General features: G+C 43.5%; 1 protein-coding gene across 4 annotated transcripts in view; it reads right to left on the reverse strand.

Moving 5' to 3' along the window:
- The window catches only part of dmxl2 (Dmx like 2), a 39,115-nt gene that overhangs the window by 7,120 nt on the left and 12,713 nt on the right, over nucleotides 1-19,282 (reverse strand). For 2 of the 4 annotated variants that reach the window (XM_022747526.1, XM_022747500.1), the window contains exons 12-43: nucleotides 18,846-19,115; nucleotides 18,516-18,745; nucleotides 17,560-17,765; nucleotides 16,775-16,896; nucleotides 16,382-16,471; nucleotides 16,137-16,248; nucleotides 15,914-16,033; nucleotides 15,528-15,755; nucleotides 14,904-15,190; nucleotides 14,105-14,277; nucleotides 13,350-14,001; nucleotides 12,847-13,176; nucleotides 12,648-12,767; nucleotides 12,051-12,186; nucleotides 10,920-11,030; nucleotides 10,600-10,769; nucleotides 9,632-9,729; nucleotides 9,373-9,538; nucleotides 8,641-8,905; nucleotides 8,302-8,504; nucleotides 7,722-8,111; nucleotides 6,883-7,065; nucleotides 6,466-6,762; nucleotides 6,173-6,364; nucleotides 6,005-6,081; nucleotides 5,680-5,810; nucleotides 4,982-5,227; nucleotides 2,631-2,821; nucleotides 2,364-2,497; nucleotides 2,174-2,259; nucleotides 1,871-2,072; nucleotides 1,200-1,317 (exon numbers count right to left, since the gene is read on the reverse strand). In XM_022747526.1, the coding sequence (XP_022603247.1) occupies nucleotides 1,200-1,317; nucleotides 1,871-2,072; nucleotides 2,174-2,259; nucleotides 2,364-2,497; nucleotides 2,631-2,821; nucleotides 4,982-5,227; nucleotides 5,680-5,810; nucleotides 6,005-6,081; nucleotides 6,173-6,364; nucleotides 6,466-6,762; nucleotides 6,883-7,065; nucleotides 7,722-8,111; nucleotides 8,302-8,504; nucleotides 8,641-8,905; nucleotides 9,373-9,538; nucleotides 9,632-9,729; nucleotides 10,600-10,769; nucleotides 10,920-11,030; nucleotides 12,051-12,186; nucleotides 12,648-12,767; nucleotides 12,847-13,176; nucleotides 13,350-14,001; nucleotides 14,105-14,277; nucleotides 14,904-15,190; nucleotides 15,528-15,755; nucleotides 15,914-16,033; nucleotides 16,137-16,248; nucleotides 16,382-16,471; nucleotides 16,775-16,896; nucleotides 17,560-17,765; nucleotides 18,516-18,745; nucleotides 18,846-19,115 (6,336 nt within the window). The remainder of the gene's footprint in view (nucleotides 1-1,199; nucleotides 1,318-1,870; nucleotides 2,073-2,173; nucleotides 2,260-2,363; nucleotides 2,498-2,630; nucleotides 2,822-4,981; nucleotides 5,228-5,679; nucleotides 5,811-6,004; nucleotides 6,082-6,172; nucleotides 6,365-6,465; nucleotides 6,763-6,882; nucleotides 7,066-7,721; nucleotides 8,112-8,301; nucleotides 8,505-8,640; nucleotides 8,906-9,372; nucleotides 9,539-9,631; nucleotides 9,730-10,599; nucleotides 10,770-10,919; nucleotides 11,031-12,050; nucleotides 12,187-12,647; nucleotides 12,768-12,846; nucleotides 13,177-13,349; nucleotides 14,002-14,104; nucleotides 14,278-14,903; nucleotides 15,191-15,527; nucleotides 15,756-15,913; nucleotides 16,034-16,136; nucleotides 16,249-16,381; nucleotides 16,472-16,774; nucleotides 16,897-17,559; nucleotides 17,766-18,515; nucleotides 18,746-18,845; nucleotides 19,116-19,282) is intronic. The other 2 variants (XM_022747510.1, XM_022747518.1) reach the window with 2 other exon arrangements.

The raw sequence follows: 19,282 nt of genomic DNA on the forward strand, positions 1-19,282 counted from the left end.
TTAGCACAGAGTCATGTAGCAGGATGAATGGAGATAAGAAGTGTGGATGTGACAGTTTAATTTGAAGTTAAGTGGTTACTCCATTTAGCAAAAACTGAAATGAAGCAGTCTGCCATGAAAGTGATTACATAATGAATAGCTCCAGACATCAGAGAAGGCAGTGAACTGCCCTGCTCTTTATTACAGATGCCTGAGGAGTCAAAGCAAAGATAATGACAATAAAAAAAATATCAACAACAGAGATAAATGCTCAGTGAGCACTTCTCTGTGTGAGCACTTCTCTGTGTATAACAATGAAGTGATGGATTTAGATTAATGGTAAGACTTGGGTTTCAAATTACCCCGCAGTTATTTAAATTTATGTGTTGTACAGTCATTTATGATGAGTGATCAGTTTAAAGGCCTCTGATAAAGACCTCAGTAAATCATCATCTCCAAGCTTAAGTGTCTTGCAATGCAGACTGTGTGGATTCTTCAGAAATGAAATTAAAATATATAGTGAATTGGCCCAAATATACAATTCTCTGACCACAAACAAAAACCAGGAAGATTACACTTGTTTGGGTATCACAGAAATAATACAAATTCTTTTTTTCAGTTTTTTGCTCTCATACTTGCACACACTTCCTCATGTTCTTAGAATGAGACAGATTTTCTTTTTTAGGCTTCTGCAGTCTTCTAACATGACATCTTGACACTACATTTCTTGGCTGCATGGTAGTCGTTTGATGACCATACGTATCTCATTAATCACTCATCATTATGGGCCTCATGTGGTTAACATGGCCTACATTTAGCTACTTTTTTTCCCCACATGCGCTCACTCTGTCTTTTCATCTGTCGATCCTACCACTGTAAAGTTCAGTGACAGTGACTCGTCCAAGTCAGGGGGCTATGACTCTCCAACCTCTGGTAATTAAATGCAATAAATGTGCTTTTAGAAATGTAATTATTTAAAATATAACATATATATTACATTAATTGTGTTCAGGGAAGTGAACTAAATAAATAAATAAATGAATGAATGAATTGATGAATGAATGAATGAATGAATAAAACAAAAATGCAAAGATTCTGGTAAATATGAACTAACATGACTGTTAAATAAAACAATGGCAGGTTTAATCATCATAGATAATGAACACTGAACTGAGGAAAAACACGAGCAGACATTGTTTCTGTGCATGTGGGCCACTGACCTCACTCTGCTTCCTTTTCTTAGTGAAGATGTAACGGATCAAAGTCTCCTGAAGAACTTCCTGTTTGACCAGGAAGTGCCAAAGACGTCGGGCAGGGAAGGACTGGTGGTTCTTGGTCCTGAAAGAAAAAATATGGACAAATAATCTAATACTGCTCTGTGTTGTAAGTAAGTTGTAAGTATACAAGCTGTAAGTACAATCTAAAAATATATATAAGTATCAGTCATCACATCTAACTACTGACTGTTGGCTGTTTAATTAAGTATCCCGACCATGTGAATCGGTTGTGTAGCCAAAATATTTCAAAAAATGTGTTTTATAATTAAACAAACTACTTCTACTACTTTTACTTCATGACATTATATACAGTGTGTCAATAATGTGGCGCTGACTTTGTATTTCTGTTTTCTTTCTGAATTTGAAATTTGCCACTTTTGGCACAAAGATGCTTGATGTTAATTCACAACAATACTGTTTCCTCCACTCCTCAAAGTCAAAGTAAAACTGTTGCTAGAGTGGCATATTTTAAGAGTTGTACTTCTTAGAAAAGAGCAAAAAAAAAAAACAAAAACACACACAAAAACATAACCCAAACTAATGGTTTTTTAACGCAGCCCTTGTGTGTGATATGTGTCTATATTTTTGTGTACTGTTTATGATTTCATACTCACTTGAAGGGTGTGTTGTCTGGCTCCAGCATGGCCTTGTGCCGGAGTATGGCGGGGCCACCTCCTGCGCTGAGGTCAGTAGGGTAAGTGTTGATGTAGTTGGGAGGCGGGCCGTCGAATTTGTTCATTCGCTCCAGCAGAAGCTGCTCCCAGTTCTCTAAAGTCTTCAGCACAGCGTTGCTGAGAGGAGAGATGACTGGCAGGTCTGTGACACAAACACATACACATATAGATGTACAGCAGATACTGTATAGAGGCAGCAGCAATGCCAATTAGTAGGATTAATGATGCTGTGAGTGTGTGTACCAGTGAAGTCAAGGCCAGTGAGAGGGAGGAAGTTCTTGACGTTGTGATGAGCAAGTTTCACCATGACGAGGCGGATCAGAGCCCAGCTGTGGACCACACAGGCAGACGGACACACATGCATGAAAATTCAAATCTGGAAGCACAGGCTCCAAAACTGGATGGCATAAAAACAAGAAAGGCAAGGCCCTACCTGTAGGAGTTGGGGTCAGAGTGCTCCGTTATCTGTGTGTCAGAAAGGAAGGCGTCGTCGTCATCTTCATCATCCTCTGCGCCGCTTTCATCTGAGTCACACAGAGCATTGCTGTCTGACAGCGGCAGGAAGGGCTGAGAGGGAGGAAATAATGATGGAGGAGAAAAAGCAAATGAAAACGTCAGGTAGGAAGAGAGAAATAGCCTGAAGACTATGAACCACAGGTCTCATCAGTCAATTCCATATAGGTAGCATTCACTGCCTTACTTTGGCCACAAAGTAGTCCCACATGCTCAGCTCTGGGGGAATGAACTTCTCCCTGTAGGCGGGTCTTTCTGTGGGCACAGGAGGTGGGTTGGCTGGCGTCTCCTTCACGGGGCGTCCGGGAACAAGCATCCTCATGTTGAACCGACGCCTGTATCGGTCCACGTCCTCTGCTGGGGGCTGCGGGGGAGCCACTGGGGGCAGGAGAAGAATGATGGTTAATTTGCAGCGGACAAATGCCGAGGATGAGCTGAGACTCAGTGTCATTTTTTTAAAGCCAAAGGAAGGTCAAGAAATAGATCAGGAGGAAGTGAACCGCATCCACACCCTACACAGAGCACAGTATACTGCACATCCATGACAGAGCTGAAAAATAACCTTATTGCTGTCTAAAAGGTGGTTCCTGTCTGCAGTATAACTTTGAGTCCTATGACTTCCATGAGTCATAGCACAGGGATGAAAATCAATACACTTGGAAAAGAGGAGATGCAAATGCACAAATACAAACACTTAGGATGGAGGCACAGGGCAAGACACACTAGGCTGTGCACAAACCTGCACCATTATCCTGGGTGACTATCTCTGGCATCGCACCAGACAAAACAAGACAAGACACAAACCAGAGTAGACAGTGCAGTTAGACACACAGATACTACACAGACCATTACACAATTGAATCAGCAAATATTTGATGTAGTGTGTGGCACAAAATACACACAGAAAACACATCAAACAACAATGGTGAATTTGTTGAGCAGTTGTGCGTTAAGCGTTTTTTGAATTTTTTTTTTTTATGTATCCACAGCCCTTGAAGGAGGCAAACATGATGAGTGATTGGTGAACGCAACATGTTTATTTAGTTTTAAAATGGGTGTTCATTAGTACATGATAGAGAGGCATCGACATGTAACATTTGTGTATGGATGTGTGTTCGTGACATGCATGTACAGTTTTTTCCGCAGCGCTCAAAAAGGGCAGATCTTAACATTTGGCAAAGTGACTCCTATCAACAGGCTGGCATTTGGGAGAACCCCCCCCCCTCATCCAGCTCTTCAAAAGGCTCTCGGCTTTGCTGAGAGCTATCTCTGACTCTACAGTGATATAGAGTCTAAATGCCAGCCCATATCTTCCTCCCACACAAATACAATGTGAGCACAGATTACTTTGGCCTAATGAATATGGATGAACAGTGTCAACAGACTTAGGCTTACACAGCACAGCTACTCGGGAACTGGCTTAATTTCTACAAATCGAAAAATCTGACAGTCACACAAGAGCTACTGTCAGTCTATGATGTAGTTATTACCTCTACTACAAACTACTGAAATACAATAACTCTGCTCCATTCAAATACCATGTAAACATTTAATGCTACAAACTGGACAACACAGGACTAGTTACTCAGCTCCGGCTCTGCAGAGGTATTCCATTAGAGTGATAACTTCTCGAGGTGTACCTGGTTTAGTCTCAGATTCAGATTTAGCCTGAGAGGGCTGCTCAGCCTTGGCGTCTGAACAATCCTGGCTAGGCCCAGCAGTTGCTTCAGTGGTACCGCAGAAATGACACAATGAGATGAGCATAGAGGACATTACAACATATACATGCAATGCAATACATGTTCACGCGCACGCTCACGCACACTCACACAAACACACACAGCTGTTGGCTTGTCATAACACTGAACACAGATGACTATCTTCATAGCACTAGTGGGCTTTGTTGTTTGTAATGGGCATTCAGTAGTAGCTGCACAAAAGAGAGAGGGGTAAGTCAAGCATTTGCAACAATGCAAACCTGTACAATTACCATGCACTGCAATCCTGCAAACCAGCACTGCAATCCACCAGCCCAGTTACTCACAGCTGGCCTTAGTTGCTGGTGCCACAGCGCCCGACTCCTCTCCCCTTGAAAGGGGATGAGGGGGTCGTTTGGGGCGCTGGGATTCAGTGGGGATGGGAGTGGGGTTTGGGGTGAGGCTGCTCTGCTCAGGTCTTCCTGTCTCGTCTTGAGACTCCTCTGGCCTTGCTGCCTCAAAATCAGCTGGCACTGGGACACAGGGCAGAGGGCACACTCACACAAGACACTACACACCAGCAGCATCTCAGGACAGGACTAAGTTAATATCTGTGTAATTATGGAGATAGAGCCAGAGGGATGGAAGTTTTGCCCCAGATGCATCTGATCAGAGATAAGTCAGGATGTAGAAAGCCAACAAATGGAAGTAGAAGAAGACAACGGGAGGAGCATAATAAAGGGATAAAAGACAGATAACGAAGACCATGGAGTAAGACTTAAGACAGCAATGACATGATGGAAATAAACTTAAGCAATTAACTACAAAATAATAATTTTACCTGGCGGGGCCTCAGGTCTCTTTGGCTTAATAATGACTTTGGCTCCTCCTCCAAAGACAGCTGCCCACATGCGGTTGTTGAGGGGGTGTGCAGCCAGACGGAAGAGTTCATTGCTGCTGTGAGTGCCCAAGCCATGAATGAGCAGTGCGAGATAAACAGCCACGACCGCTTCACACAGCAGCACGTTGAGCCTCGGCTGGTCCTCCTCCCTGGCAGACGTCAACAGAGAAATCAGGGACGACACACCTGCAGAGAGAGGACACGCACACACACACAATAGATTAACCTGTAATTTACAAAAATAAGTTCCACAGACAAACAAAAACACTATTTCTGACAACATTTGCACAATGGCGTGATCAGTCTCTGTCTTTCCCTTTCCTTCCCAGAGGCCATGAAGCTCCTATTATAGAACACCATCTGCCTCTCTGCATAAACGCAGACTGCCTGCTTTGCTCGGCTCTTCCTCGCCCTCCGCTTTTCATACTCTCTCTCAATCATGTCTTTGATGCTCGCACATACTTCTACACGTTCTGTGACGACTAACTTAGCTTCAATCTCCATAAAATCATTTGTGAGAAAATAAAGACAAAAACACAAAGATGCAGAACCTGATAGAAAAGTTGTCCTTCTTTAAAAAAAAAAAAAAAAAAATGTATAAAGTCTAACTCAGTTTGATCCCAAACATGATTTGTTACCTGGCCACTGTGCAGGAGCGGAGTTGGGAGTTATATGTTCTTCAATGCTTTCTGTGCGGAGTCGTTTCCTCTCACTGAGTAACAGGCCCTGGTACACCATCCCTGTAAACTGGTTGGCCTCTGTCTGGCTGCTGCAAAGCCAATGACACAAAGGTAAACCAAGGAGTTCCTCCCGCACAGAAAAATACATATTCAACATTTCTGGGAAACACGCTCATGAAGTCAGGATGTGGTTAAGCCAAGCTTAGCGTCAAACACATTTTAAGGGGAATAAATTCTTGCAGGGACTGTTGAGCATGTGGCCCCTTCACTGAGGCACAGTTACCTGTAGCTGTGGCTGTCACACAATGCTTGATAGACGCAAGCAGAGAGAGATGCTGCTAGTGTGTGTAGAGCATTCACCTGAGGGTGAAAAACACACACATTTTATTATTCAACATCAAAATGAACGACTTCAGAAGACTGTGAGAAATGCTGTAGACGATATACTGACCCGATCATCCATGCTGTCAGGATGCGGCGGGGCCTCCATGAGGGTGATGGTGTGGAGGATGTCGTGAATGTGGTTGCTGAGGTGAAGAACGGGATTTGCTATGACGGTCTTGGTGGGGGCGATGCAAGCTGATAGCAGAGGGAGTGTAGTCGGCAGAGGCAGAGGAGACTGCAGCTGTTTCACTGTGGTCTCCTACAGGGTGAGACAAGAAGATATACATTTTGTTTTTGCTGAACAGAGAAAGTAGAGGCACATAACATACAGTATGTGTACGTATGAGTGTGCTTGTGTACCTGCTGGCTCTCCTGCAGAAGGAACAGAAGCTCCATGCGTACAGAGGTGACTCCGCCTCCCTTGGCTCCATGAAGGCTGCAGTAGGACAGGAACACCCTCAGCAGGGCCTGGTTCTTCCTCAGCCACGCCTTGCGCCTCTCAGAGTGCTGCTGCTTGGCCTGAAGACGACGTCGCTCCATCTGGTGGCGCTCATACGCCCCGGCCTCCGTCTGCTCCAGGGCCTCCTCCGAGATGTCCACTGATGCTGAACGCTCTCCCCAGCGCTCCACCTCTGAATCTTCCTCCTTCCCCTCCACCTTTGTGTTATTTATGGTGAATGGTGAAACAGGAGGAGGAAAACACTTTTGCTAATACCTTGTACTGCATAATTGAAATATAAAGTTGTCAAGACTACATGAAATACAATCAAAGTGCACCTTGTAGTTGCAGATCGTATGCATGCCTGCTATTTCCTTCTCCAGCCAATTGTAGAGCTGAAAGCGGAGCTTCCCTCCATCCACCTCAAAGCCAGTGGCCAGTGTACGCAGCTCTGTCATCAGGATTTTCAGACAGGCACGGAACTTCAGCTGCTCTGCTATCACATCTACCTCTGACTCACCCTGAAATATATGAGAGTGCGTTAAAGGAAAGTGTTTAGGGATGTCCAAACTTACAATTCAAGTCCACCAGGGCTCTCTGGCACACTTTCTGAAAGCTTCCACAGAGAGACGACATTCTGGTTCCAGACTTAAGCAAAACGCACCTATTTTTTTTAACATAGTAAAGCTTTATCTTGCAAATTGCAAATGTGGATTCCATTAAAAACCTTTTAGAAAATCATTCTGAGATGGATTACAGGGTCAAGACATTAACACTGGTCTTATCTACGGTTGGGGTTTTACAGTAAATCTCATTTCATGACACATTTGAAACCCTCCTGACCCAGTGTCATGTCAGTTCAGCTACTTTTGCGTGAGATGTTAAATCCAAATGAGTTTCATTTGAATACTCTTCTGGTTGTGAAACACCCCTATACCCCAGCTAACTCACAACAGGAACTGTCCTAGTCCAGGATCTGTCCTCACATGACATCAGAATGTCATTTAATGTTATACATTAAAAGTGAACTTTGCAATAGTTAAGCAATAACTTGTAGATTTTTTGTATTTTAGAGATATTTAAATGGAGACATTTTCAATGTTTTATGTATAATCATCCTATCCTATAATCATTCCAGTATTTGCAATTGTTGTAAATATGTTAAATATATTATTACTGCCTGTGAGTCCGCTCTCTGCAGTTTGGCCCCACCAGTCCCTCCCCCATCTGCTTTGGTCTCGGGCTCTGGTTTCTTCATAGTTAGACCATCATCATCATCTTCATCCTCATCCTCCTCCTTGTCATCTTCCCAGTCCAGCTTCAGCTCATCGTCCTCCACCTTGACCAAAGGCTGGCTCCAGTCTAAGCCACCAACACTATCATTTCCTCCCCAGGCAGGGGCTGCTGGGGTGCCCCAGTCCACACTTCCCTGGGTGCCATTTTCCAGGGGTTGGGTGGAGTTTAAGTTGGCCTTGGATGAAGCTTTGCTGAGAGGGGAGGAGCCAGATTTCTTGGTAACTTTGGGAATCTTGGATAGCACCTCCAGAGCCAGAACTGGGCAGCCCACCTACAGAAGATTTAGATTTGATTCAAACCATGTCCAAACATGTGCTACAGTATGTAACTTTTGCAAGTTTGATTTTGCAATTAACATTTTATCAGACAAAACAACTGTAATAAAAGAGGCAGATGAAAAGGTCCCAACGTTATCAGAAGAATTGGATGTGAGTGGGCGGCCATATTACTGATGAGCGCACCTTGAAGTGTGCATTGGCAGTAGTGAAGAACAGTTTGCGCTCTATAAGGTTGATCTCATCTGCGCTGCTCTTCTCAGCAGTGAGGCCCACAGTTGTTGCCGTGCCCTCTGGGTTTGCAAAGTGGCGACGGATGATCAAAGGGTGTGTCCTCAGGTAGTTATAGAAACTAAACACCACAGGGTTGCAAGATTTCACCATCACATCTAACATAGAGGGATAAAGAAAAGGGAGAGGAAAAAGAAGCCTTTAAGCATAGCACATGATACAACAGGTTAAAGTGGATCTTGTCCCAATCTTGTGATCGTGTAACACTGACTGAAATGTCTGCAACCAACTGACCGGGGTTATCGTCATCCTCTTTGGGGATTCGTTCCAACAATGTGTCCAGGGCTCGGGTGTAATCCTTCAGGATCCAGTAGGCTATGCTGCGGAGGAATGGGTCGGGGTGCAGCCTGGAGCAGTGGTAACCGCTTCCGTCCCTGTTACAGCCCAGCACCTTCTCGTAAAGTAGGCCTTGGCAAGTGGATGAATTCTCAAAGTCAGCCTCATACAACCTTGCTACTATCATGGCTAACTGGAGATCCTCCATCTTTTCCAGCAACACCTACACAAGACAAGACAACACAAGACAACAGAGGAGAGGTGAGACTGCGTTCAAACTGCAGTTTAAACAAGAAATTTAAGTAAGCATGCATTAAAGCACAAAAATTTTACACCTTTTAAGATGGTAATTTTCAATGCTACCAATGCACAGAGCTGAAGCATACAGGGCTCATACTTCTATCTGTATATTTTGACTGTGTGCATGGAAAACCCAGGCCAAGGAAAACTATGTGGGTTTTTTATGCATTTTATCAGTGTCATTTAGACTTCCCTCATGTGATTTAAAGGCTGCAGAATTGTATGCTCTCTCAACAAGAAATATCTGCATTATTAGTGATGTAGTGATTTAACTCTCATGCAGACACACCGTCACATTGTATTTCAGCTAGAGCAAGCTGAACAGTAACCCGTTATGTCTATGAATCTGGTGTGTTGTTTAGTGTAAAAGTGTATGTGTGCTGTTCACACCTCTATGGCGTCTTTGAGTGATCCAGCCAGCAGGAAGAAAGCAGCGGACTGTTCAAAGCGCTGTTTTCCCAGCAGTGAGAAAGCATTTTTCAGAGCTGCTTTTCGCCAGCGGTCTTCACTGAAGTTGTTCTTGAAGAACTGCGTCATCTTTTCATCGTGCTGAGACCTGAGAGAAGAAAACCACTCAGCTCAGAGTCTTCGTTGAAATTAGACTATTACTCAATTCAGAATAATTATGTGTCAAGACACAGTGTCCTACCTGAAGAGCCCCCACAGAACAGCTTTCTTCTTCATAGCCAAGTAGAACAGAGCAGCATCTAAAGGGTCGTTGTGTCTCTGGAACGCAGCTTTACCTAACTGATTGCACACAAACATTACAGTAACTAAATCAGTAAATTTCAGTTTTCACTAATTGGCTGGAATGATGTTAAGTGTACATCAAAGACAATATATGATGCAGCATGTCAAAACGCTAACTGCAAATTGTCACATGCCAGTATAAATGTTCCCCTCATTTAGCTATTGCTAAAGACCTATGTGCATTAACTATTGTTTTTTTTTTTTGCACTTTGCTCTTCAGAATAAACACAGCTACTAAACAACCATTATAAATGTATATTTCATTGTAGGAAATGAATTTCAGCTGCTTAGTATACAGAAACACGAACGTCTCCAGATTTTAGTCAGTACAGGTTGAACAACAGGGGGTGCACACATGACAGGAACAATTGATCTGAACGCTCTATTTTTAAATCTTTTGATGTCTTTGTTTTGTTGGGACGTGCTGGTTTAAATGTGTTTTTGGAATCTGGTAAAACATCACAACGAAGTACAATAAATTACTCTATCATAGCTGCAGCCACCATGTGTCTGACACAAGAAGTATCCTAAGCTTTACAAAGCCAGTATTAACCGCAGGGCTGTTGGAAAGGATTGCATTCTATTGTAATTTATATCTGCTTTTGTTGATCAACCTACCTACAGTGCAGAACTTCCTGCAAATTGTTTATAGACAATATATGATATTTAAATATCACAGTTAGCTATGTTTTCCTCGTTTCCTTTTCTAGTTAAGTCCCACCATTTACATCACTGTCCTCATGTTATAAACTGTCAATCCACAAAATACAGGAAAGGAAATTACACTGTACTTGCATCACCATGCGCTATTTTTTTTATTCATTATTCTTCTGAATCTTCCAGTAATAACTGAATTTTTCCTGGTACCTTTTCCACCATTTTCCGCAGAGTGTTGATGTTGCGTATCCACCAACCCACTCCAACGGCTCTGAGCTCAGACCACTGTGGGTCGCCTCTCTGCATGGCTGGTATCATGTTCAGCAGCTCCTCTTCGGCTTCTGAGTGGAAGGCCCATGCAAAGTGGCATGTTGATAGGCCTGGTGCAGCAACAGAAAGAGGCAGAGATTATATGCACCAGAAATCAATAGTTCATAGCCAAACATCTGACAATGTGGTGGTACTATTGTCATAAAAACAATATTTTATATATGTGTCACAACAGCAGTATAATGAGCAGTGTGTTTTACCCTGGTGCAGCAGCTGCATGCGGTAGAGGGGGGGCAGAGAGGTGAGCAGGCAGGTATGAAGACGCATGGCCAGCAGGTACCTCAGCCCACACTCATCGAGAGCTTCACCGCCTATAAAAACACAACACCAGGGAACCGTCAGCTTTGTCACCATGATGCCGAAGACCACTCTGTTAAATGGCAGCCAGAAAGCACACCACTCTAAAACTCCAGTATCACTTGAGTTCACTGAATCCTGTCAGAGACTGTGTCTCTCGTCCCTGAACCTTCTTACCCTCTGTGTGCTTACTTAGCCCTGGAACAACCTGCTAATGTCTTCCTCTCAAAAGACTAAATAAATAGGATGGAAAATTGGAGAAAAAGACAAAGATAATGGAAAAATTGTTGCGTCTGTTTATATACAGTTAAAGAGGAACAGCATACGCACTGTTGTTTATGTTAATAAAGATTTGATGGCTGGAGATTAACTATATCCAGGAACACACAATCAAGAAAAATTATGCTTACTTTTAATGTCTATAACCTTTTGTCAACTTTAATACAATATTATCTCTTACCAAGGTTAAAAGTTAATGGCAGACATTAAGGCGGGTCAACACGCCAAGTTACAATACAAGCCAATTCTGCAGGTATGGTTGTATCTGGTATCTTATTGTACAACAGCTTGGATTGCCACAGGTTACTGTCACATTGATGTGAGCATAAAAATCAACACTTTAAAATGGCAAAATAACTAAAGCTAAAGCTAAAATAAACCAGTTCTATAGACAGCCAACCATGATATATTGTTAGGTCATCAGATAAAAAACTGAGAGATATACTGCTAGTTGGAAAGGTGTATAATACAAGGAGAATCACGCTTCAGATGTTACCTAAAGATATGTGGATTATTAAACTTATTTCAGTGTTATGTTACAATTTAAGGTAGAGTGTGTTTATTGTGGTTTGAAATAATATGATTAATATTTTAATGTGGTGATGACTCCTCCTCAAGGAAAACAGACACAACAGTCTCTAACCTCATTAAACCTTGATGCAATATCTTATGTTTACTCTATGTTATATGATCTATTGTACATGTCACAAGTATGACTGTAACCCATACACACAGACATATATAAATATACTGACCTGTGTACTGTTGATCAGTGGAGCTGGTGACCTCAGCACTGGTGGTTGCAACAGTATCAGCCAAGGCCACCAAGAACATTTGCTCTAGCCTGGTCAACCCTGGCAGGCTGGAGTGCATCAGGTGACTGGACAATACCTGAGCACACAGAGGAAGAATGTGAGTAAAGGTGTGCAACGAGACACTCTGAGCAGCAGACTGAAAGGTATGCAACGATGACACACTGATGGATTTTTACAATGTGAGGCATTACCGTAAATTTTTTTTACAGTTCATTTTTGTTACCTTGCCTTAATATTATCCTATTATTAATTTGACTTTGCAAGCACTGTACAGTAATAAACACATCCTCATTGAGAGAATATTTCTCAGATATAATTGGATTATTATGTGCAGATTAGCCTGTTATTATTATCATGTCTCCTCCCCATTACTACCCTTGCCATTGTTGTCAACTGGATGTTACATGGTTAGAATTGTACTGTTTTAGCCATGATATCACAGCACCATTGACGTGTCATTGCCACGTTATCAACATTTTTGTTTGTTTTTTTTTGTTTTGTTTTTTTTTTATGGGAAATTGGAGTATGAAGCAACACCTGAGCATGCTCTGGTCCAAAGTAGGTAGGTCCATATTGAGAGAGGTTGATAACTCGAGACTTCTTCTCTGGTTTGTCGGTGGCAAAATTCACAAAGTCATCTGTGGTGACCGTTGGCACCTGTTCACACAAAGAAGAAAGGAGTTAAAGTTTAATAGTGGACTACACCTTCAACAACTAACTCCCTTTAACTACCTACCTGGAAAAGGTCAGCATACTGGTCCTCTGTGGACTTCTGGGTTCCTTCACTGTCGGCCACCTTAGCTCCCTTGGCAGCCTCTTCTGCTCCCTTGTACGAGGTGTCAAGGTCAGCTAACATGAGCGCATAAAGGGGCAATGGAGGGATGGAGTTGATCTCTGTGTAGTCCCTGCCGCCGTCACGGCCAGCCACAATGGTGTCTTTTGCTGTGCTGCCAGTCACACTGATGGTTCGGGACAGATGTCTCCTGGCTCCGCCCTCACCTGCCTCCACATCCCTCACCACAGCAACTTCCCCGGCAATACACTTCACCAGGTGAGCGAGGATGGCCTGATATAGAGAAGAGCAATAGGTTACACAGTGTATACAACGATATAGATTAGATGAGCTACATCCCGACACACATGATCTATTAGACAGTGTCTGTGTACATCTGACTTTTTGGGTGGGCCTTGTTGCACTCTAGCGCACCACAGATTTTAATCATTTAATTTAAGACCCACCTTGGCACGGCGAACCTTGCCCAGGTCCATGAGTTCCAGCAGCTGGGTCGGATGGTACTGGGGTAGAGTTGGGGACAGTGAGTGAGCTGCCTCAAACAGTCCTCCTTCCTGAAGTCCTGCTGGGGCACGAAGGGCCTCATCCACGGCAGGACTCCCTTCAAAGACACTCTTAGACCTGGCTCTCCCTTCAAAGACTGAGGAGGAACCTGCGGTTTGACCTCCAGCGATGTCTGCGGATGAGAGGTTGCCCTCCTCTCCCTCACCAAGCTTCTTGTCCTGATGCCACTGGGCATACACGTGCATTTCACAGTCCATGCCCACCACCAGGATGCCGTCCCTCACCCAGGACAGGGAGACTGGCAGAGACGGTGTGCCGTCCACGGAGGACAGGAGGTCCACGGACCGAAGCAGAATCCAGCGTGAGCGGATGCCCTGTTTGATACTGCCCCCTAGAGGAAGGGTGATGACAGCCACTCCCTCTTTGCTGCTAGTTTGCTCATTGACCATGCCAGAGATGCGGCCGTACATGAGAATGTTGGATCCAACCCCCACAGTGAGGATGTGAGATCCATCCTCCTTTGACAGCCAGTCCAGATGCACATAGTGCTTAATGTTGGGGGAGCTGTGGTCTCTGCTCATGTACAGGTCAGACCTGGCAGGGAAAACATTATTATTAACTTATGAAACACACATAGCTGTAAACATACAGTGGCACAGAGAAAATCATGCAAACACATAAGCAGTGCCCTCCTGACCTGCTGTAAACAAAGAGGTTGGAGTCCACACTGACTCTTGGATCCAGGGTTGAAGAGGGTCTGGTGAAGTCGTCCAGGTGGAGAGTTTGCTCTAAAACCCACTCGGAGCCACCGGTGGACTCACACTCATAGATGGACACATGCATAGAGAAGTTCTCTCCAGAACCCTGCAGCTGAGGACAAGAGGTGCGTTTACTTAAATAGTCTAATTTCTTAGAATATGTCAAATCTATAGATACTGTAGACACGGGGAAGCAGTCAGCCAGGCGTGTGGGCTCATAAAAATACCTCATCAGTCCCCACACAGACCTTTCCCCTGCATCACATCCCAAGGCACACTGAAAACCCAGACTCATAAGCCAGACAGCTCTGCGTAAACTGCAGCTCAGTTCAATGACATCCAGCGCCAGAGAATTCAAATATAGAATAGCTTTGTGAAATGGAGTTAGATCCTCAGATAGTCAGGTTTTATCACCTTTTCACTGATGGCTAATGACTGTGAGCACTGATTCCAAACACACTGCAATGTATTATGTGAATAATGCATATGTTTATCTAATCTTCTTCTTCCCTCACTGCTCTCCGCTTTACATAAATATGTATTTGTATGCCGATATATGGAATTGTTATCTGTTTTGCAGGGTCAAGGCTATACAGCTAAACGGTATTAATTCACTGCATTTACATTTTTATTGCAATTTTCCACCTCAAGGTGATTGGCACACTTAAATTAATTTCCACATTGCTATAGATGCTGAATACAATAAAAAAAAACGCCGTTTCAAAGCCAATTTCCTACCTGTCCTTGTCGTGGCTGTTTAAAGGCCACCGCCAGCCTGCCGATGTAGGAGCAGGACACAGCTACAGGCCGTCCCGACACATTCACAGCACTGTTGTTGTCTTCCTCCTCGTTCATCAGAGCCCAAGGCTCCCAGCGGTATGCCCGGTTGTCATGCTCATCCTCACTATACCCTTCATCACCCTCCACAGCACAGCGCCAGAAGCGCACGCGAGAGTCAGAGCAGGTAGTAACAATCAGATACGGAGCCAGGCACACAGGGTAGATAGAGGAGGAACTTAGATGACCTAGCAGAAAGAGGAGGCAGTACAAAAACATGAAAACATGTTCTACAGTTTCTTGCATTAACCTGATTTCTTGGTTTCTTGCTTGCTACATAACGTGAAAAAAAGATTATTCAGGTATTTCTTGGAATCTGCCCGACTTGACGTAAAAAGATGGAAACCAAACAAACAGAGGCACTTTTCAGATTTCATGTTTCATTGTTAAACCAACTGCCCACAACCTAAAATAAATGTAGATCTTTTGGGAGTATGGAAAAAAGGGGTTTTACACATTCATTTTAATTTAGCAGCTACAAGTTGTGGTGAGTCATATGTGTGATAACTGTGTGTCCATCCCAACCTGCAGAGGGGGTGGCCCGCGTCACCTCCACCCCATGGGGCAGGTCAAGCCGCTTGCTGTACACCAGTTTGGAGCTGAGGATGAGTTTGCTGGCTGATTGCAAGTTGGCGGTAGAGGCTGACCGGGGCAGGGGTCTGATAGGAGAGGTCTCAGGAGATGAGTCGGCATTCACAACTTGATTGGGAACCATTAGCTGGCTCTGGAAGCTATAATCTGGGCTCGGCTCATCTGGACACAGGGACACAGGATTATTATAGCTGGCCTACACCTCAGTAGAAGCAGCTGGGTGTAGATGAAAAGGTCGACTTCACATTTAAAGCTTAAGAATATTCAGAACCCTTATAATTATGGTAGTAACCGCTCAGCTATGTGTCCCCTTTACTTACCAACACAGGCCTGCACAGACTTGAGGTGCAGGTGCCACATCTGTAGGACTGAGTTCCTATTGAGATCCTTTTCTATGACCACCAGGAAGAACTTCTCAGAGAATGGGGCAGGTTGATAATCTGGACATGGTAAAATGACATTATTATCTTCTAATAACAATCAGGTTTGAAAAAGTATCATGAAACAAACATAGAGAGTTAAATTTTTTTTTCTTTTCTATACCTTCACCAGATGGAAAGACCGGTGTGTATGCTTCTGGTGGTTCTTTCTGGGGCTTGTAACCTAGAATGAAGTCCTCTTGGAAGACATGCAGCAGCTGGGTGTTGGCGCCACACTGGATGCACATGGACACAGCATCAAACAGGTTATTATGTCTGTTGATCAGAGGGTTTCACAATTTCAAGCTGAATTGGGTGTAAAAAAAAAAAAAAAAAAAAAAAAAAAAAAAACACAGAGCAGCTCCTCACTTGATTTGTGATGACGTCCAACTCTATGATACATCCGGGTCTGGCGGTGGACTGCTGGCTGACAATGTTGAACACTTCACCCACCAGTTTCTAAAGAGAGAAATGTATGAAAAATGGTGACCTATCCATTTAGTGTTTGAATGTAATGTATTTGAAACAACTAGTGTGGTGAAAAAATATTGCGTCCCAGCAGCGTCCCATGAGCCTTTTTAGACTCTACTCCTGGTCCTGTGTGAACATAGTTTGAATGCTCACAGTATGAAACATAAAGACCCAGATACATAAAATTCACTGAACAGAGACTCTAAACAGAGACTATCACATCCCAACGAGCAATAATACATTTTTTAAAAATTTTTTTGTGTGCAGTGAGACGAGTGTGTGTCCACTCACAGATGTTTCAGGATCTGACAGCTCGTCCAGTAGTTTTCTGGCATCCACCACAGCTTGATAGAGACGCAGGTTTTTACCATCTGATGCCACGAAGCAGGCACTGGCACTGTTACAGTAAGTTCCTGAGGGACACAACACAAAGTTCGTAGGAAAGTCGTGTATTACTATTGAGTCTACAATGCAGATTAATCCAATCAATGCAGATAAAAAAAAAGAAAAAAAAAAAGATTAAATATTTGATTGTTTTTATACAAAGTTGAATAATCATAAACTGAACCATGTTCCTAAAAGACATATTACAATTCAAAAAGAATTACTTCAATAATTAAATTCTTCTTTTTTTCAGGCAACAGAGAATCAGGATCGACAGAAACCAGATCCAGGTTGGATCTTGACTGAAATATATTGTTGCTTTCAAGGCAGTGTCATGAAAATATGTTTAGATTTTGGTAGGCAATAATGAGGCATGGAATAAGTCACTTTTTAGACAAAATCTGACGTGCAAAACTGCCTACACTTGACTACTGCATAGTATTGAGTTATGCACTTTAGAAGCCTGAATACCATTATTTACTTTGCACATATTTTGCAAAGTTTTGTCTTTTGACAAACAGTGAGCCAAACGTCATATTTCTCTAAGAACAAAAGCAGAAGCTCAGATGATTCAGCAAAAGTGGAAGTTCTATATTTTAATCTGCGTTCTTGATAATTAGTCACTCATCACAAGACTGTTTCTGCACTGTCACTTATCATTGCATCAATATTAAAATTTATGGTGTGTTTACCAAGCACAGAGCTGGGTATTAGCGTTGGTAGCCAAGCAACATTGCTGAAAGCAGAGGTGTGCAGAGAGTTGATACGGGCCAGTTCAGAGACGCCTCCAGTGCAGGACAGCGGTCCAATGTGATCCACCCTCCACAATATCAGCTCACTGTAGATGGCGTTGGGATCATGGAAGGTCCTTGTAGCTGCATTACGAAGCTGCTTCCTGCTAATGCAAAAGTAACACATGGTCAGAACTCATCTGTGGCATTTCAACCATGTGCTCTTTGCCTCTCCTTTCTTTCCCTCATCTCTTTCTTACACTGCATTAAACACATACAGATACAAAGTAGGAGACAGTCTCTGGCCTCTTGTGAAGCTGTAGCTGTGTGTGTGTGTGTGTGTGTTTAATTGGAGCATGTAATTTACAGATTCTTCACCAACTGGACGGTTGCTTCTAACATAGCTGATGTTTAACACACGAGGATGTAGTTTATTTCTTTTTGTAAAGTTTGCTTCCCCCAAGTACAGATTAGCTTTATTGCTCTTTTTTTTTTTTTAACATTATTGAAACAGTTTTAATACAACAAAGGCACCCAAGCTGGCAAGACTGATTAGTACTGCAGTCCTGTATCCGTGCCGTGAAGCAAGTAGTTAACAAATATGAGTTTTTGTTTCTGTGGGCACTAAAATGAGCATGAATGCCTGTTGCCTGGTTGTCGTTCGCATTGTGTCAGATGACATTTGCATGAAGTTGAGCTTTTATCAACTTCCCACTGTAGCACCACTGAGCAACAGAGACAAAGGTGCTGAAGTTGAGAAAAGTTGAACTTTATGCAACTTTAGTTGGTGCCAGGCTGCACCGACATTAACAAAGGATAGTTCTCCCAGCTTAAGAGCCTGTATGTGAGAACAGAGTGTGAACAGCCTGTTAGTCACTGCCTCCCTTCTCTTTCTCTGCCTTCCCTCTGTTCTATACCTGGGAAGTCCCTTTGGTAGAGGAAAGGTAGGAGGCTGATCTCCTTCCAGGCTGCCAGGGGCCGAGGGAGGGGTGAGCAGGGCATTATGGTGAGAGGAGGTCAGCAGTAGTGGCAGCACTGTGTGGCAGGCTTGGTCATTCAGATGGAAGCGGTGGCCACAGTACCGGAACTTGTGAGATACGGTCAGTACGTTGGAGAAGGCAGAGCGCTCAGCAAATGTCACTGCCCACTGCAGACAGAGGGAACCAACAAAAGTTTAGGAAGGCTGAATACTGGCAGAAAAAATGATGCATCCCAAGCTCTCTACTTTGTTTCTAACAATCTTTTACCTGGTTGAGAGATCCATCAACATGCTTGGACACCATCATGACAGCAGGACTGATACCAGGGCGAGGGTTGGGAGAGGGGGCCAGGGTGGGTGAACCCAGGCCAACCGAGGCCGAAGCAGAGTGGGAGACACGTTGGACCATCCTCCCCTGCTCCCCTGCCCCGGCGCTCTCACCGTCAGTCAAAGTGCAGGCGTACATCAGGATATTTTTACTCAGTGAGTTGGCATCACCTGTAGGAAATGCCACTGGAATACGGGAAGAGAAGGAGACCTGGTGGGACAGTTGGAGGGAAATAAAAACCATTAGGGGCATAAGGACACGTTCTCTACATTGCTCTCAACAGCATTACAAAGCTTTTATTAAGATCATTAACACAAGATACTGTAGCTGTGTGTCCATATACAGTACTTTATCATTGCAGTCCATGCAAATTAAAA

This window comes from Seriola dumerili, unplaced genomic scaffold (genome assembly GCF_002260705.1).
Source record: "Seriola dumerili isolate Sdu_G_001 unplaced genomic scaffold, Sdu_1.0 BDQW01000011.1, whole genome shotgun sequence".
NCBI classification, from domain to species: Eukaryota; Metazoa; Chordata; class Actinopteri; order Carangiformes; family Carangidae; genus Seriola; species Seriola dumerili.